Raw genomic sequence first — 27,851 nt, forward strand, 5'->3', positions numbered from 1 at the left:
GGGGTAAAATTCAAAATCTAAGTGTTGGTTTGAAAGCATTCCAAGGTTATATGTACAGCTGTATAAAAAGTACTGTGGTCTCTCTCTCTCGCTCTGCTGCAACATTGACAAATTTGTTCATCCCCTCCAGCTATAATCTTATCCTTTGGGAATATATTAGACATTTGTTCAAAAGTTCCAATAAAGTTGTGATACTTTTAGGACGTTAGTGTACCGTGTAATTAGAAAAAAAATTAACAAGTGCACAAGTATTAGATTGAAGCTGCCAATGTGCAGACCACAACTTGCAAGCCATATTTATTTCATTAACCCTGTTATTTTCCTTCTTCGCTGCATTTTAAAGGCATTTGCTTGTAGATGCTGGGTACAAGTCTGTTTGTTTCAAATATTGCAGGCTGTTTAAAAACTCATATGGATTATTCGAATGAACACACAAAGTAGACATAGTGGCACATTAAATACATTTTCTGTCAAAATTGACATGTGTCTATTTAGTGAATTAATTTAGAGACAAAAAAAAACTACAGACGCTGGAATCCAAAGTAGCCAAGCAGGAGGCTGGAGGAACCCAGCAAGCCAGGCAGCATCAGGAGGTGGAGAAGTCGATATTTCAGGTGAAATGTTGACTTCTGCATGTCCTGATGCTGCCTGGCTTGCTGTGTTCTTCCAGTCTCCTGCCTATCTACTGGTGAATTAATTTGGAAGTTTAATTTTGAAAGGGATGGTATTTACTGCATTAATGCATGGGTATTGGCAACTATGATGATGCGTACCTATCGTGCACTTATAAATTTTGGCTTCAGGCTTGTTTCTTCACCTTATCTCAACCTTATCACCACAGACCACCATTATACCACTTGGAATTTTTAATTGAAACATTAAACATTGCAATTCGACTGAAATTGAGGACCTGAGGAGAAGATCATTTTCAAAAAGAGGTTACTAACCAGGTTTACCAAACTCCAGACAATTTGGTGTTTGATAAAATTAATGGAAAGAATCAGGAGCAAATGTCAATATTACTGATACTGTGAACAGTGGTCAACATGGTGCAGTAGGTCCAGCATAAGAATTTCAATTCATTCTTAAAGAGAAAAATTCAGAATGAATTGCAAAAAGCTCGGTGTCACATTCTGCCTCAACTTCCAAAAAAGTACTTGAACCTTTCATTATACTTACAAACAGTATTGCGGACTTTGATATGTGAAAAGAGTGGAGAAACCTGGCCCTTCTTTCTGAAGGGAAGTAATCTTAGAGACAGATGAGATTGTAAATGGAAAAGAAGCTATTCATCCAGAAAATTTAAAGTATACATGAAAATAGGAAAGGAGCAAATTGAAACTAATAATACAAGCCTTAAAGTTTGTTATTGAAGAGTGCTGGAACAGATCAATAGTTAGATGCATTATGATGGGACTCTGAGTAGAAAAATCTTCTGGATAATTGATATAATCATTACAGAATCCAGGTATAACATACATTGGTCTAATCATTCTTCACTGGGTTTGAAAGGCAGATACTGTCATCTTTCCTTGCCCCCTCCTGCCAAAGGTTGACATTTATATAAACACGTATCAAGGCTTGAAGTTTTCATTTCTCCCCTCAATCAAATGGGATGACGCCATGCTCTGTACAAATTCAAGGAAATAAAGGTTGGCTTCATTAAAAAGCAACATAAGTTGTTATTTTGTTCTGTGTAACATTATGACACGAATAGAGTGAATAGAGTGAATGAATGTTGGCAGTGGTATATTTGTGATGACTACTACAAAATAATCACACGTAAGTATATTAAAAAAAACTTTATAAGTATTTTTTGTTAACAAACCTTGTCTGTATAAGCACTTACTACATCAAAATCACACAATGGTTCAAATCTTTTAACAGAACTATGAAATTCTTGTCATTTTTCATACTACAGTTTAAAGAAACTTATATAGGTAATATGTAGCTTATATAGGAAATCTAGACTATATACAAGTCATTGTCTCCTTAAAATTAATCTCCCCTGAAGGTTATATCAAAAAGGCTGCCTTTGGAACACATTAGCATTTACTATGTCCTTTCTCCAAAGTTTTATCCTGACTCATAATATTCCCAGATGTATGAAGCTTCTCATATTTAGCAGGGCTATCTAATACAAAATAAGATTTTACTTTGTGACTTGCGAATAAAACTGTTATGAGAATATCTGTCCTAGTAATATCCTTCTTTGACAGTCAGTGATAGTGCCTGTGATATGTACATTACAAACAATTTACTATTTTTATTTCACAGTTTTCACGAAGGAAACAGACAGACACTTGAAACATCAGGTGTTTGATTTTGAATGCATTGGTTTTGGGGCATTTGAAATGGTGCGGATAGGAATGTATGAAAAACAACTTTAAAAAGATGCAGGGAAGAATATAGCTCACCAAAGGAATGCCAATTTCAATTAATCAATTTTGCAAGGGCAAAGCACTCAAATGATTATTCACTCCTGAACACCAACACATCTCATACATTGAGCAAAACTAGGATTTAATTGGAAGTTCCAGTGTAAACTGGGTGGGGGGTGGGTTCAACCTTTTTTGGAAGGTGTAAGAATCCTTAAAATGTGGTACAAACAAAGACCACTTCAGCAAATCAGGTGACAGGCAGAAGTGGCTGCTTGTTAACAACCTTCTTCCACTGGGTAGATGTTGATGGTCAGCCTGGCTTTGGGTCAGCTAAGCCCTGCAGATCTGTATCATTAATGCGTTACCAATGTGTTTACTGAGGAGCAATAGCCTAGAGGTATTATCACTGGACTATTAATCCAGAGACCCAGGTAATGTTCTGGGGAGCCAGATTCAAATTCTGGAGGAATCAGAACTCAAAAATCAGGAATTAAGATTCTAATAATGACAGTGAACCCATCGTCAATTGTTGGAAAACCCCACCAGATTCACTAATGTACTTCAGGGGAGGAAACCGCCATAGTTACCTGATCTGGCCTCCATGTAACTCCAGACTCACAGCAACATGGTTGACTTTTAACTACCCTCTAAGCAATTAGAGATGGGATATAAATGCTGGTTTAGTTAGCAACACCCACATCCCATGAAGAAATAAAAAAAAAAACTAACAAAGCATGCCTTACATCATGCAATGTGCACGGTGTGGAGATGGCAGGAAGGTGAAGAGGGGAAATTATTTGAGCAGCCTGCACTAAACAGAAGCTCCCCCAAGTATTAATAGCCAGTGCTGACACACCACATCTCCCCCCACTCAATAGGCTGATCACCAGAAAATAAAATCACAACTTGCCCACACTATAGAGAAGGGCACATCCCCATTATTTCAGATGGAGCGCAAGCTCACTTCCTCCATGATAGAGTGCAGTTGATATTTTAAAAATGAACTACAATAACGTAAAGCAATGGCACATTCAACATGTGAGTAACCTCTGAAAAATGGACATTCCATCTAATAAAAGAGTACAATAACCTGCAATGTCTGTTAAGTACTTCATCAGCTTAAAAAGTCAGTAACTAATGGCATGAATTATTTGTGGTGAAAAACAAAAAAAAACAAACTGATGGAATTAACATTCAATTTATATACAAACCACTGACATCTAAAGCAACTTGTAAAGTACCTAAAATGTGGTTCTTGCACACCAGAAGCATGACTAAATGAAAAATATTTTCAGTATATCAATGGCCAACAGGGAAAACAGTTATAAAATAAAGCCAGTCAAGGGTTCCTCGATAGCTTTATAAAAACAATCAAGTCCTCAGCAACACCTTTCTTCCATGCATGATGTCACTTTCATTACAAAATATGTTTAATTCATACCAGAAACGATACATGTGATTGTATAGAATATTAAGAAGTATTATAAAACAAACAGTGTCAACAGGTTTTGATGCTTCGTACCTGGAATTATGACGTATCAGTTCTATAGCTACCTATGGTCCATGTAAAAACAATGAATTCTTTGATACACCCTGATGCCTATCATTCACTGGTGGTCACGTTCCATTTACAAGCATGCATATATTTCATCAAACTACTTTAATTAACTTACAGACAGCACACTCAAATCAGAAGTCATATGCAGCACCCTTAGTGCTCAATCTGGTGGATTAAACAACATATTCGGTCAAAAGCTTAAACGTAAAAGGATACATTTGCAATCTAGCATTCTCATCTCACTCAATACACAGTCTATAGACAAACAACATACAATGCTTAAGATCAGGTTGGACTAAATCAAGACTTGCAAAAAGGAGGTCAACTGAAGGTAAACCATTTAAATCTAGGTTTGTTTGCATGTCCAGACCAAACCCCCTTTTCTTCCATTTTGCACAACAAGGGGTGCATATCAAATGAAAGTTTGAAAATATAATATGACCCTTGAGTGCTTTTTATGAAAAAAGCATATCATAAGTAGACACTTTTGAAGCTAACCCCATCAGCCTCAATTCTGTTAGAAAAAGACTATTATATAATGTTTACATTAGTAGGACTTAAAAGAAAAAGAAAGTTTCAGAATCTCTCATTCAATTTTTATCTCTACTGCTACAACTGTCTTGGTGTTGAGATAGGGGAAATTGAAAATGATAAAGGTCTCTTACCTCTGATGAGGTATTAATTCCCTACAATACTGTTGGAAGGAAATTTGATTGAAAACCCTTTATTTTAGAAAGGAATTTGAACAATAATCTTCCATTTGTTGCTGACACATTTAAAAATAATTTTGAAGAAGTGTGCTAAATCAAAAGAATCTCAGGACAATGAACAAAATATTCCTTACAAGCATTAAAGTGTACTGAAATAGTGAAGCAATAAATGTGCATATCGCTGTTGAATTCTGGTTTATAAAATATCATTGGTAATAACTTGCAGAATTTCTTTAAACAAAAAAAGCATTGCTTGCTACAGTAAGAATTGTAGAAATTAATTATTATGCATTCTGTTTGGATTGACTCCATAAAAAATACATACATGAATAAGGTTTGTAAGGCCATCTCCAAAACAGCACCAAATTCTTTCAGAAAAATACATTTCAGTATTCCAGATATTGACAGATTTTTTAAGGGTTAAAGTCAAAAATGTAATTTATTTTCAGGTCACTCCTCTGTATTAGACACACATTGCAGGATAAACATGTCCATATTATACTGTGGATGTTGCACAGTATTAATGGTTTGGGGTAGAAAAAAGGTGCTTAATTGGTGCTGTATATTTTATAACAAGGATTTAATATAGCAATTGAAAGATATGTCTACCAGAGATCACGCCCGAGTAGCTCGACTGACTTGCATTAAAGGTTAGGGAGTTAATTTGCAAATGTTGCTAGGTATCTAGATTGGGCTAGACTCCAAATATTCTAAACAATGCATCTCACCTCCCTGTTCCTAAACTAAAATATTTGCATATTTTGGATTGGGCTACATTTAAGCTTCAAAAAACAGTAAGCCAACATCTTGCAGACCAGTTTTCTCGACTCTGATAGTATGTTTTTGCTCATTTGCTACATTTTTCAGATTCGTAATTTTATCAAATAATTATAGCTCACTGTGGTGACAAACAGCAGACAGCAGTGAGTATTATAGCACAACGATATATTAAAAAAAAATCAATTAACAAAATATTACACCCAAGACACAAAAGTACAACTTCTAAAATTACAAGAGCTTTCTTTCATCTTGCAACAGAAATGACATGCCAAAAAAACTGAAGGTGCACAAACACAATTTATACCAAGTATAATATTGTATTTTTAAGATCCACATAAAATGCTTAAAAAAATATTTTTTCTAACGTGCTTAATTTTTTTTGATAAGCTTTTATCACTCCACATGAAATTACAATACTGTTAGCTTACTGGTGATTTCAGTTATGCTCATTTCTTCACGGTACATTCACTTTGTCTTACACAATGTTGGTATGTTGAAATTGGTTGTCATCAGTAGATGGAGTACTACTGCAAATGCAATTTGATTTTCCTTTTGTATCTGTGAATCGTTACGACAATTTGCTTCTGCTGCAGATGTTTTGGTGGATGCCTTAGAAATTTGAGTTGAAAGACATTTTAGCACAAGTCTTGAAGTCATCCGAAGTTTAGTTATCCTGAAAGCATGGTGAACATCCCCAAGGTCTTTGATATCAGTCCCCATCGAAGTGTTACAAAAGTAAGCACTCTCCTCCATTGTTTGCTGTTGGTGTGGTAGTTTCTATGAGCCAAAGTCACAGCATTCCTTGCACATAATTTTTTCGAAAGAGAATGTTCTAGATTTTGTTGGTGGGCAGACGTTTGCAATATCATGTCACATAGCTGGAAGTCATTAAACATTTATATCTCATTAGCACAACGTTCAAAACTAGAGGCATTATCTAAAGCATGCAGTATCTTATAATCTTCACACCGCAGCAGTTTGGGAATCGCCCTTTGGTATTTACTCTATTTAAAGCCATTTAATTATTCTACAATACTCACCTAATAGCAGCCCATTTAGTAAGAATTGTAAACTTCAAATAAAAATAAAGAAAAAGCTTTAAGTTAAGTTTAAATTGGAAATGAAATGGACTTTTGAACGGTTCTTTTTAAAAAGCTGTTACCTTCTACATGGTCTATGGTTAAATTAATATTTTTAAAAAGTTTTGTGCCGAGGTCAAAAAGCTCATCAACATGTTATTCACATTAAGCCACAAAAACGACATATTTTAGACATTGAGAACAAATGTAAGCCTTTTAGTTTACTCTCAAAAAACTAAGTTTTACCACTACAACCTTCAGCAATGTTAACAAGTTACCCGAGCATCATTTTGTTTTCTTCTTTTCCTTAAATACTCATGCACATTTGCAAAAGTGATAGTTATTTTGCTTCCAGTTTCCATCCAGTTTTAGCTTTCTTCTTGGTTTGTTTAGTACTGGTATTAGATGTCATGCCACTTGCAAGCAGTTCCAAATAAAAGCCAAGGATTAAGTTTCTGCTTTATACAAAAGAAATCCTGTAATATCCACTTGCTGTTTAATGACGTGATCAATATATTTGAGTATTTTCAAATCATGGCCCAAAAATGTCTTCTTCAGCCATTCCATGCATTTCTGTACAATATTAAATCTTGAAGATCATGAGTAATTTCTAAATTTTTTTTTGTTAAAAAGGCACAGACTTCCTCTTTAGTAAAAGAAAGTTTTTTTAAAAAAAGCGACTACTTAAACCTCAGTTCCCAACATTTTCAGGAAGCAGAGTATTGGGCAATTTGTGTCATGCACTGATCGTAATTCATATAATGCTCAATTGCCAAGCAATATATTGTCATCAATATGTTACAAAACAAAGCTGAAGTCAGGGTCCTTGCTGTAGGCAAAATTCCATTCAGTCATATCTCAAATCTTGTAACACAATCCATCCAATTTATTATGGAATGTAAATTCCAGTCAGCCTTAAGAATTTCAATCCACAGTGAAACGTACTTCTAGAATCGGCTTCACATGTACATATTCAATAATGATTTTTTTGCAAACTCCAAAGGAACATTATAAACCAACCTGTAGAGTCTCAATGACTATAAATATAAGAATATTTTATGGTGTCAAAAAGGCTGATAATTTGATGCAATTAGATAAAACAACTTGCTTGTAACATCAAAGCAGCCTAGTAAATTTTTGCAAGCTAGTTCTAGTTAAAAGAAAGTTCTTGAATAATCATGGTTAATACTGGTGGGCTAGATAAGCAAAGGTTATACAAGCCCCCACAGCAGCAATGCCCAAGACAGTCCGAAGAGAAGGCCATGGGATGTCGAAAAGAGGTTCCATATTATTTCCGTATAGGTCTACAAAAGCATCCTGGAAAAAAAGGAACAAGTAAAAATTAGTGAAGAAGCTTTTTCAGAGTTACCAAAACATTAAACTGCTGCGTACACCACAGTGTCAATACAGCTTTCAGTACAATGCATGGAATTTAATCGGCCATAAAAGTTACTCTAAAACCTCTCTTTATTTGCAAGACTTTGTGTGTTAAACCTTATGGGACAGAGGCAAAGTGATCCGTGGTACAGGTAGCAAATTGGTCAAACAACAGCAAGTCTAACAAAGATTTGTTCTGAAATATATAAACTAAATGTTTTTTTTCCATATTAAACCACAAAATACTCTACAACAGCAACATTTCATTTAGACAATGGAGAACAATTAAGCATTTCTGTTTACTTTCAAAAACAATGTTTTGCCATGGCAACCTCTGGTAACATTAGCTAACTACTAAAGCAATATTTTTGTGTTTTTTTCTCATTAGTGCTGGTGTATATTTGCAGTATTCTTCCAGTTTTAATTTTGTGCCCAGTTTGTTAAGTGCAAGTATTGCATACCATTCTGATTGAAAGCAACTTTAAATTTAAGCTAAATATTAAGTTTCTGTTTTGCACAAAAATTTTAATAACACCCATTTGTTAATCAAAGGTATGATCAATAAATCTCTATGTACTCAAATCACAGAATACGGAGTTTGGAATGAACTAACAATTCACAGATGGAGAGTTAATATCCCACTTCAGTAAATTATGAAACTGAATTCAATAAGCACACTAACTTGCCAGCAATGAACAGCATACAACTTAACCTGACATACATACATACATACATACATAGTGTGACTCTAGTTTAATCTACATGGTTGATTCTTGATGCTCTTTGAAGTGAAAAATGTGTTGTTGGAAAAGTGCAGCACGTCAGGCAGCATCCAAGGAGAATGAGAATTGACGTTTTGGCATAAGCCCTTCTTCAGGAATAAGGAGGGTGTGCCAAGCAGGCTAAGATAAAAGGTGGGGAGGAGGGACTTGGGGGAGGGGTGTTGGGAATGCGATAGGTGGAAGGAGGTTCAGGTGAAGGTGATAGGCCGGAGAGGGAGTGGGGGCGGAGGCGGAGAGGTCGGGAAGAAGATTGCAGGTCAAGAAGGCGGTGCTGAGTCCGAGGGTTGGGACTGAGATAAGGTGGGGGGAGGGGAAATGAGGAAGCTGGAGACATCTGCATTCATCCCTTATGGTTGGAGGGTTCCTAGGCACCACTAAGCATAAAAAGAATAAAGGAGGTAAACCACCATGTAGGTGGTGCCTCATTTATTATTTGTGTGTTTATTGTCACCGCAATTGTAGACCAAGGGAAGGCACTTATCGCCCATGCAGTAATGGTGCCTATGACTTCCGCCTAGGAACCCTCCAACCATAAGGGATGAATGCAGATGTCTCCAGCTTCCTCATTTCCCCTCCCCCAAGTCCCTCCTCCCCACCTTTTATCTTAGCCTGCTTGGCACACCCTCCTTATTCCTGAAGAAGGGCTTATGCCCGAAACATCGATTCTCCTGCTCCTTGGATGCTGCCTGACTTGCTGTGCTTTTCCAGCAACACATTTTTCAGCTCTGATCTCCAGCATCTGCAGTCCTCATTTGCTCTTTGAAGTGGCCAAGTTACAAGTTTCTAAAATAATAGCCATGCTAGACTGTCAAGAAATGTGTAATATAAGGAAAACCTCTTAGTTTTGATTGATCTCAATAGCTTCACAATTAATAAATGGATGAACATAAACATATTTCATTCAGGCAGAAGCATGACTTATCCATCTATTCCAGTAAAGAAGAACAAAACAAGGGGTTTTGCCTTAATGAATCCTCAAGTTTGACAAATCATTCTTTCCAAAGAAATTAAATTTTGAAGATCATAAATCACATGATGAAAATCTTTTAACCACTAGAGGGCACAGTGTATTCATCACAATAAGTTTGTATATCTGACATAAAATGTATTTTATGATGTATAGCCAAAACCTTGCGACACGTTGTCTCTGCAGTTCTCAAAATTTGAAGTGAATGAACCTAGAACAGAAACCAACATGATCCTAAAAATAAACAACTTCATTCATGTATACATAAAAGCATGCAGATGGTAACAGAATGGGAAGGTGAGGTGCCACAATGGTGTTGGGCACCACCAAGCATAAAAAGAATAAAGGAGGTAAACCACCACGTAGGTGGTGCCACATTTATTATTTGTCTGTGTTTATTGTCACCGCAATTGTAGAGGGAGGGAAGGCACTTATCACCCATGCAGTAATGGTGCCTATGACTTCACAACCAGTGACTCTATAGCAAGGTGTCTGCATTAAGGTACAGGAGCAGAAGAAAAAAGTATTTTCAAATGTTCTGAATGAATTCAAATCCTGGGATCGCAATTTTCTCACTGCCCCGCTCCAAACACTTGTCCACCCCAGCTCCTGACTGCTCATTCCCTCCCTATCACTCACTGTCATGCTGTCCTGTCCACAGGCAGGAGGGATTGGAAGAGAGACAGTGAAGGGTCAGAAAAGGACCAGAGGGGTTGCATGCTTGGGGCTGGTCGAGTCGGGTTGCTGCAAGCAGCGTATTGGCGGAGTGTGTCTTTGGGCCTCAGTGACATGGTGTGTTTGTGTGTGCGCGCGCGTGTGTGTCATGAACAATGTTTGCACCAGCTGTAGGTGCATGTTGATGAGGCCTGTGGTGGGACTGCCAGTGCACTGGGCAGCCGATATTTTGTATTATTTTGTAAGGCAGAAATTAAAAGACTAAAGCATATAGGATGGTCTACACTTCCAACTATAAAAACTGGTGTCTTAATTTTCTGCAGTTTTCATTCTTGGAACAGAAATGCAAAAATAACTGTTTTTCTAATTAATTAAAAGCTAATTTAGGATTTCAGGATTATTATAGTTTTTAAAAGAAAGCTTCCTTATCTTCATTGTAAACATTGTTTCATAGCTTCATGTTACAACAGTAGGTGAAATATATTTTGCACACAAGCTAAGGAGTGGCTACAAACAGAGATTGAGCCAGAAACCAGTATTGTGAATTAGTGTCCAGTTATCTATGTCAACGACCTTCTGCTTGTCAGTAATGATGTAAGAACTGAACAGGATAGGGAGGAGCCTTCAGAAATCTACCAGCTCAAAAATACTCTCTATTCCCTGCAACAAAACCCATTTTAAGCCTGGGAGGGGTGGTGGGTGATAGCAAAAGGTTTCCTTGTTCATGTTTAAGTTGATGCCATTAGACCTCAGAAGGTCAGGAGTTAATGTGGATGATTCCAAAAGCAACAACCTCTCAACTGTAAACCATTGGACAATGTGACCCACTTGATTGGTACCCCACCCACTCCAACCTCAATGCAGTGGCAGTAATGTGCACCATCTAATGTACACTGTGGTAACTCTCAAAAGCTCTTGCAACAAGGCCTTCCAAATGTGCAATTACCACCTAGAAGGAAAGGGGCAGGAGATGAATGGGACCAGCATCTGTAAGTTCCCCTCTAATGAATACATCATCTTCACTTCGAACTATATCACCACTGTCACTGGGTCAAAATCCTGGAGGTGCCTCCATAACAGCACAGTGAATATAACTGCACGGTTTACCATCACCTGCTGCAAGACAGTTCGGGATGATAATACATGCTGGCTGAGTCAGACACAGACATTTATGAATGCATAAAAAGAGAAAAGCAAACTACTTGTATTCTCCTGGCCAACAGTTAATCCTCAAATCAACAAAAAAAATTCTAATCATGTATCGCATCGCTAGATGTGAGCCCATGTTGTTCAGAATTGGCCACATTGCCTGTTTAATCATAAGGGTCAGCTACATTTCAGGCTAAATTATTGAACATGAAGTTATTTGGATGTCCTGAAAATCTGGAAGGCACCAAAGAATGAAAATTTGATTTACTTCAACCAATTATCTGAACTCTAATCAACCAGAATCTGGCATCTACCATCAACTCAGATTCAGAAACCAATCAAATTCAAAAATCATTACTACATTCTACAATTTATTTTTCAGATGTTCTGATAGTTCCTCAACTATCGGTTATCTCATCTTAATAGAGCTTACAATCACCAGTATTTAAGGAAAACAAAATCTCATATGCCTTCCACTTGTTCAACCACTTTGATATCAATTCCCTTTCTCTCCTGCCAAATGAACAGATGACCTCTACCTAGATACAACCTCCCGATTCCCCTAACAGATAGCAGCACACCTACAAATGCTGCTACTCTGCAGGACCCAATCCAACTCTTGCAGAAAGGCATTCTAAATGCCACATGTATGCTGATCATTCTATCCTTCACATCCACTTGTATTACCTATAGCTACTAAGCTTTCTTCAGCTTACTGCCTTCCAACTGATTTGGAACCACCTGATGAAGGAGCGGTGCTCCGAAAGCTAGTGGGCTTCCAATTAAACCTGTTGGACTATAACCTGGTGTTGTGTGATTTTGAACTTTGTGCCTTCCAATTCCTCTATACTACCTTTGCAACTTCAACTGCTGTGCAACCTGCTGCCCACCTCTCACTCTATCGGTAGAGGTCTAACAGCTTGTCTGCTATACATTCACAACAACTTTAGCCTCATTCTGAAAAGGCTAGCACAGCCTTATCCTTTCTTACATTCGGCCTGATATTTGCAGTCAGTAAAGGCACTCGCTGCTAACGTCAAAAGAAAGTTGCTCACAAAGATTAGCAATCTCAGCAAAATGGATCTTAGATTTCTCAACTCTGATTCAGATCTTGCACCAAAGTAGAGGGATTTCCTGCTGTTTAGCAACAGTGATGTCACCAAACAGATAGCTAATCACATTAAGACATTCTCACAGACAATAATGCAAGATGTAAAATCCACTTGATGTAAAATGCTTCCAATTTTTTAAACAAAGATTGAAATAAAAATTGGAACATAAAATTTAGAAGTTGAAATGTTACAAAATTAACGTCAAAAATCAGAATGATCAAAATGAAAAAACATGGCACTGCAAGAATAATAAAATCAAATTTCCAGGATGAGAGAGCTACTTCAGCAGTAATTATGGCATAGTACATCATTAACAACCCAGTTATACCTCATTTAACAAGGCACTACTTTTTCAGAGCTTTTTAATAGCGCTATAACTAAGTAAAAAGGGAAGTTATTGTCAGTTCAGTGACTTCTAAAGATTACCATCTGTGGGCAATTCAACAGTGCACCCTGTAGAGGAGCAGGTAGTCAATAACAGTTAGTTGTGGATTTCCGTGGTTAACTGCACATGTGCAGCCCCCAGTGTTGATGTGTCAATTATACAATTTTATAGATGGCAATTGTGAACAGATTGGTCATCCATACATCTACAATATCTGCTCAACTGTCCTGGGTCTGCTTAATTCAAATGCATTTAGTCTCAAATAACTTAAAGCCATGAATCTAAAAGGGTCTAAAAAGACTTAGTCCAACTTTTGCTAACGTTTGATAACCACAATTTTCATGAATTCAGCACAACTAGCAGAATATCGGCATTACTATCTATGCTACATTACTTCAATGAAAACGTCTGAGTATGTTTGCGGCATTTTCTTTGGTGTCCACTGGAATATTGACCACGTGTGTGTTGAAAGAGGGGGCTGTTTTCAGCCATCCAGACAGTGCCCAACCTTTGGAGTTGGTCTTGCAGCAGTTTTGCCCAAATGCTTGAACAGCTGTTTTCAAGAAGGGCACTAATGTTTGTTCAACAGACCTTTACACTGAATCTGGAGAATATGGCAGCAATGTATTCTACAGCGCTCTTTAAAGTTGTCATGATGGACAATTCAGGTCTCTCTGCAGCACAAGAATTTGAAGACAACTTCTTTGTATGCTGAGATCTTTTTGACTTGTGAATGTCTTTGTTATCAGAATTTTATTTCTGTAGTTTGGAGAAGGCTGAACTGGCGTTCATCAATGGTCACAGTTTGAGAGAGATGGCAGAGATAGAGGAAGTGTTTAATATTGTTCAGAGTCTCTCCATCAGATTTGGGAGGTACAATATTTGACTGACCAGGTCTTGGCTGATATATCAGAGTTTTATTTTGCCAATATTCAAGGACAAGCCAAATCTCTTGTATATACAAACTTGAAGAGCTCAATGGTGGACAGTTTAGTTTTGCATTGAGATAGTTTGGTATATTGGCCTTCATAACAAGAGGATTCTAGCACAGGAGCAAGGATATCTTACTGCAATTATACAGGGCATTGGTGAGGACTACCAACTACTTCTTGAACACTGTGTGCAGTTTTTATCTCCTTATCTAAAGAAGGGCGTTCTTGCCATTGATGGAGAGCAACAAAGAGCGATTCCTGAGTGATACCAGACTGATTCCTGGGCTGACAGGACTCGTTAAGACAATATTCACTGGAGTTTTAAAGAATGAGGGGGATCTCACAGAAACCTATAAAAATGTAAGAGGATTAGATGAAATAAAGAAGAAAGTTTCCGATGAGCAGGGAGTCCTGAACTGGGGTCTAAAGATGCTGTAGGCCATTTAGGACTGAGATGATGACAAATATCTTCACCCACAGAGTTTTAAGCCTTTGGAATTCTCAGCCACAAAACATTGTGATTGAGGACAAAACATTGAATGTTTCAAGAAGGAATTGGATATGGTTCTTAGGGCTAAAAGGGACCAAAGTGCAAAAGCAGGAATCTCCTGTTCCCTGGATGCTGCCTGACCTGCTGTGCTGTTCCAGCAATAAAGTTTCAACCTTGCTTGTTCCTGCTCCTACTTTATATGTCTTTATGCGAGTTGAGGTTAAAGAATTTCCCATGTAGATGGTATTTCGTACTGACACCAGAGGGTAATTGATGTCTGACGTGGTGAACAGCCACTGTTGGATAGACAGTAAATAGTATACAGCTATTACAGAGCTGTGCTTCACTCGGATTCAGAATATCTCTACTTCAGATCTTCACTTAATATAGTTGTAATTTTATCAAGAAATAGCTGCAGGATTAGCGTTATGGAGTCAAACATCATGAAAACACACTCTTTGGGACAAGAGCTCAATGGTGGACAGTTTAATTTTGCCGATGCCAACTAAACTTTCCAAACTAAACTAATCCCATTTGCCTATGATTGGCTCATATCCCTCAATTTTTCCTGTTCATGTACTTGTCTAGATGTCTTTTAAATGTAGTAACTGTACCTTCATCTAGCACTTCCTCTGGAAGCTCATTCTACATACAAACCACTCTGTGCAAAAAAACTTGTCCATAAGTCCCTTCGAAATCTTTTTCCACTCACCTTAAAATTATGCACCCTTGTTTTGAACTCCCATACCTTAGTGAAAAGACCATGGCTATTCACCTCATCTATGCCCCTCATGATTTTATAAACCTCTCTAAGGGCACTCCTTAACCCCTTATGCTCCAGTGAAGAAAACATCCCAGCCTATCCAGCCTCTCCTTGTAACTCAATCCCTCTAGTCTCGGTTACATTCTGGTAAATCTTTTCTGCACCCTCTCCAATTTGATAATATGAAGATAGTTCCTGGTTATTCAAATCCCTGAAGAACTATCCACAAAGTCTTTGAATCAAATGTTCAGTCAGACTGAAGAATGCAACGATGAATTCCTGGTGTCGTTCACAACACTTTTTTTGGATTTGCCTAGCAATAAAGACCAATTACACATTCTTCTGGAAGGTTAAAAGCCAAACCCGGTCTCAAGCATGATTACCACAAGCAGCAGATAATTTAGAAGGTGTGTCAGGATTTTCTCTGGTATGGTCAATAGAGAACGACCTTGAAAACTTCCATTGCATGATTTCTCTCTCCCATTCATGGCATTTATGCTGCTGAATTACATGGTCATGGTGGTGGGGATGGCATAGAAGAAAAGAGAAGAGAAGAGTTCTACTTCCTCCCAAATTCGCAGGCTAAATGCAAAGAATCCTGATGTGAACCAAAGCCCATCACATGCATGAGTGCATAAATAGGGTTTCTGCCCGACTTCCATCATATTGACTGTTTCCTACAATGTAATAGCTACAATACAAAGTGTTTTTCTCTCAAATGCATTAATATTTACTAAAGATATATGATTTGGAAGATAAAAGTGAATGTACTATCACCAAGTTTGCTGATGACACTAAAAAGGTGAGAAGACAGGTAGTTTATTTTTATTCATTCAGAGGATGTGGACATCACTAACTGGGCCAGCATTCATTGCCCATCCTAAATTGCACAGAGGGTAGTCGAGAGTCAACCACATTGCAGTGGGCTTGGAGTTACATGTAGGCCAGACCAGGTAAGGATGGCAATTTCCTTCCCTAAAGGACATTAGTGATCAGATAGGGGTTTTTTTCTGACAATCAACAATGGTTTTATGGTCATCATTAGACTTTTCAGATTTTATTGAATTCAAATCCCAACATCTGCCATGGTGGGATTTGAACCCAGGTCCCCAGAACATTACCAGGTCTCCAGATTGCTAGTCTAGCAAGAATACAATGAGGCCTTCACCCAGAGTAATGAGACAGTATCTGCAGCATAATACAGCCAGTTAAGTGGGCAAAAACATGCAGCTAGAATATAACATGGGAAAATGTGAGGTTATATACTTTGGCAGAAACAGCAGAGAAAAATATTACTTAAATAAAAACTGTTTTAAAAAAAACCTGCACTTAGAATGAATTGGAGGTCCTGGTGCATGAATCATAAAAAAACTAACATTCAAGTTCAATAATTTTCTTATGAGATGTTGGAGAGGTTGACTTTGTATTTGTGTTTAGAAGAACGTGTCGTGGCCTAATTGAGGCAGCCAAGATTTTCTGGGGCTTGACAGGGTAAATGAGATAAGGTTGTTTCTCTCTGATGAGCTTTTTGGACCAGATGGTGTAATCTCAGAATAAAGTGTCACCCATTTAAGACCGAGATGATGAGGATTTTTGCTCTCGAAGTTTGGTGATATGGAATTGTTTACCTCAGAGGGCTAAGGAGGCTGGGTCATTAAGAATATTCAAGGCTGAGATAGTCAGACCTTTTAAATCAGTAAGAGAATCAAGCAGGAAAATGGAATTATTAATTATTAGATCAGGCATAATCTCACTGAATGGCAGAACAGACTCAACAGTCTAAATAGTTTCAGTAAATATTCATCCAATTCTCTTTTGAACATCAATCCCCATTGAGTAATAGTTAGCTCAGTTAGTTGGATGGCTGATTTGCAATGCAGATTAATACCAACATCACAGGTTCAATTACCATATCTGCTGAAGTTACCATAAAGGTCCCATGTAGCCAAGTGATAGTAATCTGCAGGTTAAATCACCCACCTGCCGTCTCTCTGAGAGCAGCCATACGGTCCAGTAAGATATGGTGACTTCATCATTATTACTGAATCTGCTTCCACCACACTTCCTGAATTCACAGAGTCAAAGAGATGTCCATACAAAAAATGTTTCCTTACGGTTTTTTGGTCAACTGCCCTACCTTGGTTCAAGATTTGGATACTGACCATTTTGCCACAAAGAAATGGTCCCTTTAATTTACTCTACAAAAGCAATTTATGATTTTTTTTAAAAACATATCAATCAAATATCCTTTTGAGCTTCACTGTTCTCACAAGAACAACCCCATCACCTTCAATCATTTCAATTCACTAAAATCATTCATAAGAGCCATAGATGTACAGACCCTTCGGTCCAACTCGTCCGTGCTGACTAGATATCCCAACCCAATCTAGTCCCACCTACCAGCATGCAGCCCATATTCCCTCCAAACCTTCCTATTCATATACCCATCCAAATGCCTCTTAAATGTTGCAATTGTACCAGCCTCCACCACTTCCTCTGACAGCTCATTCCATACACATATCACCCTCTGCATGAAAATGTTGCCCCTTAGGTCTCTTTTGTATCTTTCCCCTCACTCAAAACCTATGCCCTTTAGTCCTGGACTTCCCCGCCCCAGGGAAAAGACTTTGTCTATTTATCCTATCCATGTCCCTTATGGATTTCATAAACCTCTAGAATGTCACCCCTCAGCCTCTGATACTCCAGGGAAAACAGCCCCTACCTATTCAACCTCTCCCTGCAACTCAAATCCTCCAGCCCTGGCAACATGCTCGTAAATCTTTCCTGAATCAAACTTCACAACATCTTTCCGATAGGAAGGAGACCAGAATTGCACGCAATATTCCAACAATGGTCTAACCAATGTCCTGTACAGCCACAACATGACCTCTCAACTCCTGTACTCAATACTCTAACCAATAAAGAAAAGTATACCAAACGCTTTCTTCACTATCCTACCTACCTGCGACTCTACTTTCAAGGAGCTATGAACCTGCACTCCAAGGTCTCTTTGCTCAGCAATTCTCCCTAGGACCTTTCCATTAAGTGCATCAGTCCTGCTCAGATTTGCTTTCCCAAAATGCAGCAATTCATATGTATCTAAATTAAACTCCATCTGCCACTCCTCAGCCCATTGGTCCATCTGATCAAAACTTCAATGCAATCCAAGATAATCTTCTTTGGTGTCCACTACACCTCCAATTTTGGTGTCATCTGCAAACATACTAACTATACCTCCTATGCTCACATCCAAATCATTTATGTAAATGACAAAAAGTAGAGGACCCAGCACCAATCCTTGTGGCACTCCACTGGTCACAGGCCTCCAGTCTGAAAAACAAAACTCCACCACCACCCTCTGTCTTCTACCTTTGTGCCAGTTCTGTGTCCAAATGGCTAGTTCTCCCTGTATTCCGTGAGATTGAACCTTGCTAACCACTGTCTCATGGCGAACCTTGTCGAATGCCTTACTGAAGTCCATATAGATCACGTCCACTGCTCTGCCCTCATCAATCCTCTTTGTTACTTCAAAAAACTCAATTAAGTTTGTGAGACAAGATACATGTACATGTATCCAAATACATGTACATCCTGTCCATCAGGATTCCCTCCAACAATTTGCCCACCACTGAGGTCAGGCTCACTGGTCTATAGTTCCCTGGCTTATCCATACCATCCTTCTTAAACAGTGGCACCACGTTAGCCAACCTCCAGTCTTCTGGCACCTCACCTGTGACTATAGATGATACAAATATCTCAGCAAGGGGACCAGCAATCACTTCCCTAGCTTCCCACAGAGTTCTAGAGTACACCTGATCAGGTCTTGGGGATTTATCCACTTTTATGTTTTTCAAGACATCCAGCACTCCCTCCTCTATAATGTGGACATTTTGCAAGATGTCACCAACTATTTCCATGCATTCTATATCTTTCATGTCCTTCACAACAGTAAACACTGATGCAAAATACTCATTTAGTATCTCCCCCATCTCCTGCGGCTCCACACAAAGCTGATCTTTGAGGGGCCCTTTTCTCTCCCAAGTTACTCTTTTGTCCTTCATGTATTTGAAAAAAACCCTTTGGATTCTCCTTAACTCTATTTGCCAAAGCTATCTAATGTCCCCTTTTTGCCCTCCTGATTTCCCTCTGAAGTATACTGCTATGTCCTTTATATTCAAAGGATTCATTTGATCTATCTTGTCCATACCTGACATATGGTTCCTTCTTTTTCTTAACCAAACCCTCAATTTCTTTAGTCATCCCACATTCCCTATACCTACCAGCCTTTCCTTTCACCCTAACAGGAATGTACGGTCTCTGGACTCTTGTTATCTCATTTCTGAAGGCTTCCCATTTTCCAGCCATCCTTTTACCTACAAACATCTGCCCCCAATCAGCTTTTGAAAGTTCCTGCCTAATACAGTCAAAATTACCCTTCGTCCAATTTAGAATTTAACTTTTTGATCTGGTCTATCCTTTTCCATCACTATTTTAAACTTTTCAAAGTTTGAGAAGATTTGTAGCTCAGGTGCTCGTTGTTGTGGTTCTGTTCGCTGAGCTGGGAATTTGTGTTGCAGACGTTTCGTCCCCTGTCTAGGTGACATCCTCAGTGCTTGGGAGCCTCCTGTGAAGCGCTTCTGTGATCTTTCCTCCGGCATTTATAGTGGTTTGAATCTGCCGCTTCCGGTTGTCAGTTCCAGCTGTCCGTTGCAGTGGCCAGTATATTGGGTCCAGATCGATGTGCTTATTGATTGAATCTGTGGATGAGTGGCAGCGGACAGCTGGAACTGACAACCGGAAGCGGCAGATTCAAACCACTATAAATGCCGGAGGAAAGATCACAGAAGCGCTTCACAGGAGGCTCCCAAGCACTGAGGATATCACCTAGACAGGGGACGAAACATCTGCAACACAAATTCCCAGCTCGGCGAACAGAACCACAACAATTATTTTAAACTAATAGAATTATGGTCGCTGGCCCCAAAGTACTCCCCCACTGACATCTTAGTCACCTGCCCTGCCTTATTTCCCAAGAGTAGGTCAAGTTTTGCACCTTCTCTAGTAGGCACATCCAGATACTGAACTAGAAAATTTTCTTGTACACACTCAACAAATTCTTCTCTATCTAAACGCTTAAGACTATGGCAGTCCCAGTCTATGTTTGGAAAGTTAAAATCCCCTACCATTACTACCCTATTATTCTTACAGATAACTGAGACTATTCAAGCAAATGTCTTCTGCACTGTGCTCGGCCTTTGACACTTTTGTAAAAAATCCCAACTATCCAGAATGAACATTGCACTGTGACTTTTTAATCCATTCATGGAACATGGGTGTTTGTGATTCATTTACTCCCTATCCCCAAATATCCTGAGGGGGAGTCACAATTAATTTTTTTTAAAAGGATTAGCCTGACAACCTTGTATAGCACTCCATTCCTCTTTTAAATAGTCTCTTCATCTTGCTCTAGTATCTTTGAATATTTCTGTACATATACTGGTCTTTCAGACCTCCCCCATCCCTTTAAAAAAACATTCTTAAATTAATATGGCCTCTTCTCATTTGTCTTACAAAAATATACCACTTCACAATTCTCTGAATTAAACTGCATTCTTTGTGTGTCATTCCATTGTCTGACTACGACTTCGTGAATTCTCTTCCCACCTTTTTCCTTAAGTCTTATATTCATGAGGTTTCCCACCATTACTAAACTGCAAATTTGTCCTTTCTATTCAACGTCCAACGTTAATGCAGATATTTTCCATCTGTCTGGAATAACAAATGTCAATTAGATGTCAACTACCTCGAAACCACATTTTCACTGGACATTTCTTTGTCTCATTTTTAATTTCTACGGACTCTCCTCTGGTTCAGAAACCTAATAAGCTCATGCTACCCTGTACGTAAATGTAACTTTAACATTCAAACCATTCAGTAGTCTGAATTTATAACAATGCTATGATACTATACTATTTTATATTGACTTAATTTTCCTTCACCAAATAATTCAATGAGACGTTTATGTGTGCATGAATTGGAAAATCCTTTCTTGTACAATTTTTTTTTAAAAAGTACTTCTCTATATACTAAGGCGGAAATTGAGAAACTGTGAAGGAAATTACTGTTTAAAGTGTGCTTCTCTATGAAATGTTCTCTTTTGTCACTGTTTCCCAAATTGAAACCCAATTTTCAGTATTGCAGGTTGAATTTTGTCTTTTTCAGTGACCATCAATCCATTTTCTATTGCTACAACACCTTGCATTTCTGTTCTGTATTCCAAAGTTTTTTGTAGAAGCATTATCAGACAAAATGTTGCATAGTGCTCTATGATATTTACAAATAGAGACCAAAAGCTTCAACAAACAAGCAGATTTAAGGAGTGCCTAAAAGAATGAGGATTGGTGGAGAAGTGAAGACCCTTTTAAGGATTGCAAATGCTTGGGGCCTGAAAGAGCTACTGAAGAATTGGCCACTATTGTTCAAGTGAAGGAACTTTGATGTAAAAGAAGCCAAGATGCGTGGAACACAGTTTTAATAGTAACAGGGATGGGGAAGATTGCAAATTAGGGAGAAGAGAAGCATTTGAAAACAAGAATCCAAATTTTTATTATGAGGCATTGTTGAAGATAGAACCAATTTAGTTCAGCGAGCATATGGGTGACAGGTGATCAGGACTTGCTGCAATTTAGGACAATGGCAGAGGTTTGAGTGAAATGAAATTTGTAGAGGGTGGACGAGTATAGGGATTTCAAAATATAGCAATCTGCCTTGCTGAAATGATTGTAATCAAAGTAAATCAAGTAATTAGTTAATGATTTACACATTGCAGAAAATTTCATTCAGTAATGTCCTGTTGTATTAGCTTACCATTATCAATGTAGGCGGGTAAAGTGAAGCAAAAAGGAAGTGAGAACTTCCTGATGAATTTAGCGTTAAACAGCTGGGCAGGAAGTGAATTTATTTCCATGGTTATCACCATTGGTTTAACAGGAAATCCTTGCTACATTGTGTTGAATGAGGCAGAGCGAGGTTTCCATTTAATGAAAGGGAATGCCCTATTGTTTGCTTGTTGTTAAAAAAAATGCAAAATCTGCATCTGTTCGACCTGTACCACATGCTTCTATTGCCAAACATTCACTACAGACATTTGGAGAAACCAAATTTATCATTTAGGGAAAAGGAAATAAGATTTGAAACTTTGTCTTTATAGAGTGGTTTATGTAAATGCCAAAAATGGAGAGAGAGTAAAAAAAATTCAGTCAGACTGTTACATTGGTGTTAAATGAAGCCATCATTTACCTCATCATGAGTCTGAACACTGCACACATCATTACTTTGAAAATAAATATTCATAGCATATAATTCACGAGTTGAATCCTACGTTATTTGGGAAAGTCCTTAAGTCACATCAGCTCTGTTTGAGCAACTCCTGCTGTAAGGCCAAGCCATTTTTCTGGATGTATCTTACCAAACTCGTATCCATCAATGTTTAAGCTCTTGCAGCAAGAATCACATTCAATTTCCACCCCACCTTATCCGTTCCCAGAGCAACCTGCCACTCACTGAACTGTCTGGCATCCCTGGCGACAGCACCACATTTAAAGGCAGCTGTGCAGTGGATAAGTGCTGTCAGTTTGGAGCTACCCTGCATAGTTCCTGATATTTGCCCTGGACGTGGCAGACAAGAGGGAAAAATCAGTACCCTACTTTGTGGGCATGTTTGTAGAGCTCATGCTGGGACTTGCTCATGCCCCAGCAGCAGCAGTGGAGGACATGACACCAGACCATGCCAACCTGCTCTGAAGTTGCCACACAGTATGGAACAGTCTCCACTGACTGGGAAGAGAATGACCACGATAAGATAAAACTCCTCATTAAGATGGAGTGTGAAATAACTGGATCCAAAACAAGGATCCTGAATAAAGTGAACTTTGAGGGTGCAAATTGGCAAGCGTGATTTAGGGAATCTTACCGCGAACTTAATGTTGATCTCGCTCTCTGTGTACCTTCTCTGCAGCTGTAACATTGTACTCGTTGCTCTGATCTATGATCCTAATACACTTTGTGTGTATTGATCTGCCTGTACTGCATGCAAAACTAAAAACGTTTCACTTACTTAAGTACATGTGACAATAATCAAAGGTCTGACAGTGGATATGCAATGGATAATACTTAAATGAACATGTGCAGGCATGAATAATTGTTATAATTCATATCTGGTACAAAATGAAGTAGGAAAGGCGTCTTAATCATGGCTTCCAAAAGCAATTAGGAATTGTAGGAGATCCAAAGAGGAGACATATTAAAGCGTCAGAAAAACACAAGTTGAAAGTTTAGCAGCATTTAAGAATTCTGCAAAATGTCTGATCAAGAGGAGGAAAATAGAGAATGAGCGCAAAATTGCAAGGAATACAAAAACTGACCATAAAAAGTTTGATAAAAATGTGAAGAAAAAAAGATTAGAAAAAACAAACGTGGGCCCCTTACACTCAGAAAACTGGAAATTATAATGTGAAGCAAAGAAACGGCTGAAGACTGGAAAATGTACTTTGATTCTAACTTCCCAGAAGCATTAGGGAATTGAGGGTAGAGTGAGAGGGAGGGATTGAAAATAATCAGAATTAGTAAGAAAATAGTGCAAGGGAAATTAGTGGGGTTAAAGGCTGACAGAATCACCAATGTCTGACAATCTACATCCCAGAATACTGAAAGTACTGGATTCATCAGTGGCAGAGGTGGGTGCTGCAGATGCTGGAGATTAAAAAGTCAACATTAGAGTGGTGCTGGAAAAGCACAGCAGGTCAGGCAGCATCCGAGCAGCAGGAAAATCAACGTTTCAGGCAAGAGCCCTTGATCAGGATGCTGCCTGACCTGCTGTGCTTTTCCAGCACCACTCTAATGTTGACTTCATTAATGGCAGTCATTTTCTAAATACTTATATATTCTAGAAAATAAGAGATTGGAGGGTGGCATCGTAACCACACTATTCAAAAAAAGGGAGGGTGCACTGGAAACAGAATTACAGAACAGCGAGCCTAAAATCAATAGTGGGGAAAATGTTAGAAGTCTATTCAAAAGATTTGATAACAGAACATTTAGAAAGCTTTAATGGAATTGCACAAAGTGGCATGTGTTTAAGGCAAATCACACTTACCTATTCAACTAGTTACATTCTCAAAATATTCCAGCAGATTTGTTAATGAAGAAGCAGTGGATGTGGAATATTTGGATTTTCAGAAGGTCCCACGTAACGGATAAATGAGCAAAATTAAAGCACATGAAATTGGATTCAAAATTGTTTGACAGACAAGGAACAGAATGGAAAAAAAAATCAGTCTTTTTCCAGGTTACCGGCAGTGACGAATAGAACACTGCAAGGATCAGTCTTTGGGCCTCAGTTAGTCACAACCGATATAAATGATCTGAAGTAGTGAGCCACGTGCAACATTTCCAAGATGTTGATGACACAAAATTGGGTGAAATTGAGCGTTGTCAGGAGGATGCAAGGAGGTTTCTTTGTGATTTAGTTGAATGAGTGGGCAAACACGTGGCAGATGCAGTATAAGCTGGCTAAATATGAAAATGAAATCACTTTGATGTGAAAAGCAGAAAGAAAGTGTTTTATTTCAAGTGTGATATATTGGGAAATGCAGATGTACAAAGTGATCTCGGTGTCCTTGTACACCAGTCAACATAATAGACAGGTGCAGCAAGAAATTAGGAAGGCAAATGGTACATTGGCCTCAATAGCAGGAAGATTTGAGTTCAGAAGTACAGATGTCTTCCTGAGGTTATACAGGGCTGGGTGTGAGACCACACTTGAAGAAATGCTTGCATTTTTGGTCTTCCCACCTAAGAAAGGATACGCTTGTCATAGTGGGATGGCAGCAGAGGTTTCCTGGGCTGATACTGAGGATGGGAGATATGTCCTGTGGAGAGAGATTGGCCCAATTAGGCCCATAATCATTTGGGTTTAGTCGAATGAGAGGGGATCTGATTGTAACATATAAAATATTAATAGGGCTTGACAGACCAGATTGAGTGAGGATATCTCCCTAGTGAAGAATCTAGAGCCAGGTGTCAAAATCTCAGGACACAGAATAGGCCATTTAGGACTGAGATGAGAAAAACTCAAAAGGCTAATGAACCTGTGGAATTCATTATCATAGACAGCTATAGAGGTCAAGTCCCTGAATTTGTTCAGAAAGAAAATACAGATTTTTAGGTATAAAGGTATCAAGTCTTATGGGAGAATCAGGAATATGGCATTGACTTAGAGGATCAGTCATGATTATATTGAATAGCTCAAAAGGCTGAAAGGCCTGCTCCTGCTTCAATGTTTCTATGATTTCTCACTATTATTTTCACAATGGGGTGCCTACTCATGGACAACAATACCTGTCAATTGAAAGGAAGTGTTTGTTAACAAAAGCAGTAAGCACATAAGGAAGGTGGGATTTTTTTTTAAAACAACTTTATTCGTTTGGCTGATTACTTCGTTGGAACATGTGCTGGTTTTCCAACAGAGACTTCATTTTCAATCAGGATGACGGGGGGTGGGATTGACATCCAGAAGCCAAGGGTAAAGTGGTGGGTGGGGGAACACAAGACCGCACTGAGTTGGCACAGGAACTACAAAGGGCCATAGGGATGAATTGAAGGAATACGGAAGTTGAGTGGTCATGAGAGATGGACATGCGAGGGCTCAAAAAGGTATGAATGGCCATGGGGGGGGGGGGGAGGGGCAGAGAGTGGCACATGGGAAATAAAGAGCCATGGGGTGGATGCATGAACATGGGTTGGCATTGGATAGGGCATAGAGAGTGAGGAAAGTGAGAGGTTTAAAGCAGTTATGCTTTCAGTTTTAATCTTTGAATACCATGCCGGAGGCTCCAGACAGACTTCCCTGCTGGACCGCATCAGAAACCAGGGAGCCTCTTTGGCTCTTCCCGGGTCACCTCGGCTGAATTCCAACGCAGCCCTGACTCCTGGATTAAAAACCGGGAAGTGCTGGTGTCACTTTTAAATGGTCAGGTTCACGGAGTCAGAATTTCATAGAGAGTGAGGGAGAGTGACAGCGGGAGAGGGAGAGAAAAAGACAGGTGCAGAAAAAAAGACAGTCAGCAAAAATGAAACAGAACACAAAGAACATAAAATAAAAGCTCGGCACACTGAGCTTTTTACAACTGATGGAAATATTTTGAGGAACTGTCTTCTTTGTAGTAGCATAGCAAAGTCAGCAACAAATTTGTGCCAGCAATTGAAAGTAACAATTGGATAATCTATTTTCCTCATATTAGTCAAAGGACAAATATTGGCTGGAACAGTGAAGAACTTTTCCTCCTTTTTCAAACAAACAGCATTGCGGGACCTTTTACATTGACCAGCAATGGCTGTCATGGCCATAGTTTAACTTAACAGTACCCCTCACATTTTAATGTAGCTTTGTATTCTTTTAGATCAATACATTTCAAAACATCTTTTTCAAATAAATGTTCTGTTAGACTGAAGCAAATGCTTCATTCTCTAGATAATATGCAAATTACCTTTAGATGAATGGTCACCCACTTATGTTTAAGAATATTAATTAATTAACTGATAATCTAAACTTGTAGGCCAGTTGGTGCTGCCATTTGTAAGAGGAAAAAAGCTGCACAAATAGTGTTTGATTAGATGTCCTGACATATGCTAAGTGAAAAATATGGAAAATAGTATGAGGAAACAGATTAATTGTTAGGAGATATTGCAAGAGTGACAACAGGGTGAAGGGCAAGATGCTGCAAGCAGTGCCAAAGTAACACTGTTTTTTCCCCTCTAGGTTCATTTGCTGAATTTGAGCTCAGACAACATCAATTGTTTAATTGCCCTGGAGGTGAATTCTTTTCTCAAACTGTAATTTTCTAGAAATACACACTTATGAGAGATGGAGGAAAAGTGGAGACACAAATAGGCCAGAATGGGAAAGGGAAGCAAACCACGTTTTCTCCATAAAAGAAGATAAAAGCCCGATGTAGTCAGTGCATTTTATTTATTTCCAGACTTCTTAAAGTAAATTCAAAATCACAAACTGCCATGTGGGATTCAAACAACAATCTCTAGAATTAGATCATCAGTTTAGGCCTCTGTGTTATGAAAGAAAGTAAAATACACAAGCATGGATAGGATAAATAGACAAGGTCTTTTCCGGGGGTGGGGGAGTCCAGAAGTAGAGGGCACAGGTTTAGGATGAGGGGGGGGGGAAGATATAAATGGGACCTAAAGGGCAACCTTTTCACACAGAGGGTGGTACATGTATGGAATGAACTGCCAGAGGAAGTGGTGGAGGCTGGTACAATTGCAACATTTAAAAGGCATATGGATGGGAATATGAATAGGAGGGGTTTAGAGGGATATGGGTTGGGTGCTGGCAGGTGGGACTAGATTGGTTGTGATATGTGGTCAACATGGACAAGTTGGAGTGAAGGGTCTGTTTCCATGCTGTACATCTCTATGACTTTATTTAAGTGTTGCTTTTCACAACCACAGATGTCTCAAAACACTTTACAGTCAAGTAATACTTTATTTTAAATGTAGTCATTTTAATGGAGGAAACATTGCAGCAAATTTGTGTACACCAAGCTACCATAAATAGTAATTTGATAATGGCAAGATTTATGATTTTTTTGAGACGATGATTAAGGGATGGATATTGGGATGAGTGTGGGATATACA

At 38.6% G+C, this 27,851-nt stretch overlaps 1 protein-coding gene across 2 annotated transcripts in view; it reads right to left on the minus strand.

Moving 5' to 3' along the window:
- Positions 1 to 1,787: 1,787 nt before the first annotated feature.
- Positions 1,788 to 27,851, minus strand: part of LOC122549716 (apoptosis regulator Bcl-2-like) — a 163,898-nt gene continuing 137,834 nt past the window's right edge. Inside the window, exons 2-3 of one of the 2 annotated variants that reach the window (XR_006311648.2) lie at positions 6,787 to 7,825; positions 1,788 to 6,307 (exon numbers count right to left, since the gene is read on the minus strand). Coding sequence is in view for 1 of the 2 variants with exons in the window: in XM_043689602.2 (XP_043545537.1) it covers positions 7,691 to 7,825 (135 nt within the window). In the remaining variant the exon portion in view is untranslated. Of the gene's footprint in view, positions 7,826 to 27,851 lie in introns of both variants that reach the window. The other variant, XM_043689602.2, reaches the window with a different exon arrangement.

The sequence above is a fragment of the Chiloscyllium plagiosum genome, unplaced genomic scaffold, assembly GCF_037043375.1.
Source record: "Chiloscyllium plagiosum isolate Xiang-an unplaced genomic scaffold, Cpla_swu_hap1 HiC_scaffold_5, whole genome shotgun sequence".
Lineage (NCBI taxonomy): Eukaryota > Metazoa > Chordata > Chondrichthyes > Orectolobiformes > Hemiscylliidae > Chiloscyllium > Chiloscyllium plagiosum.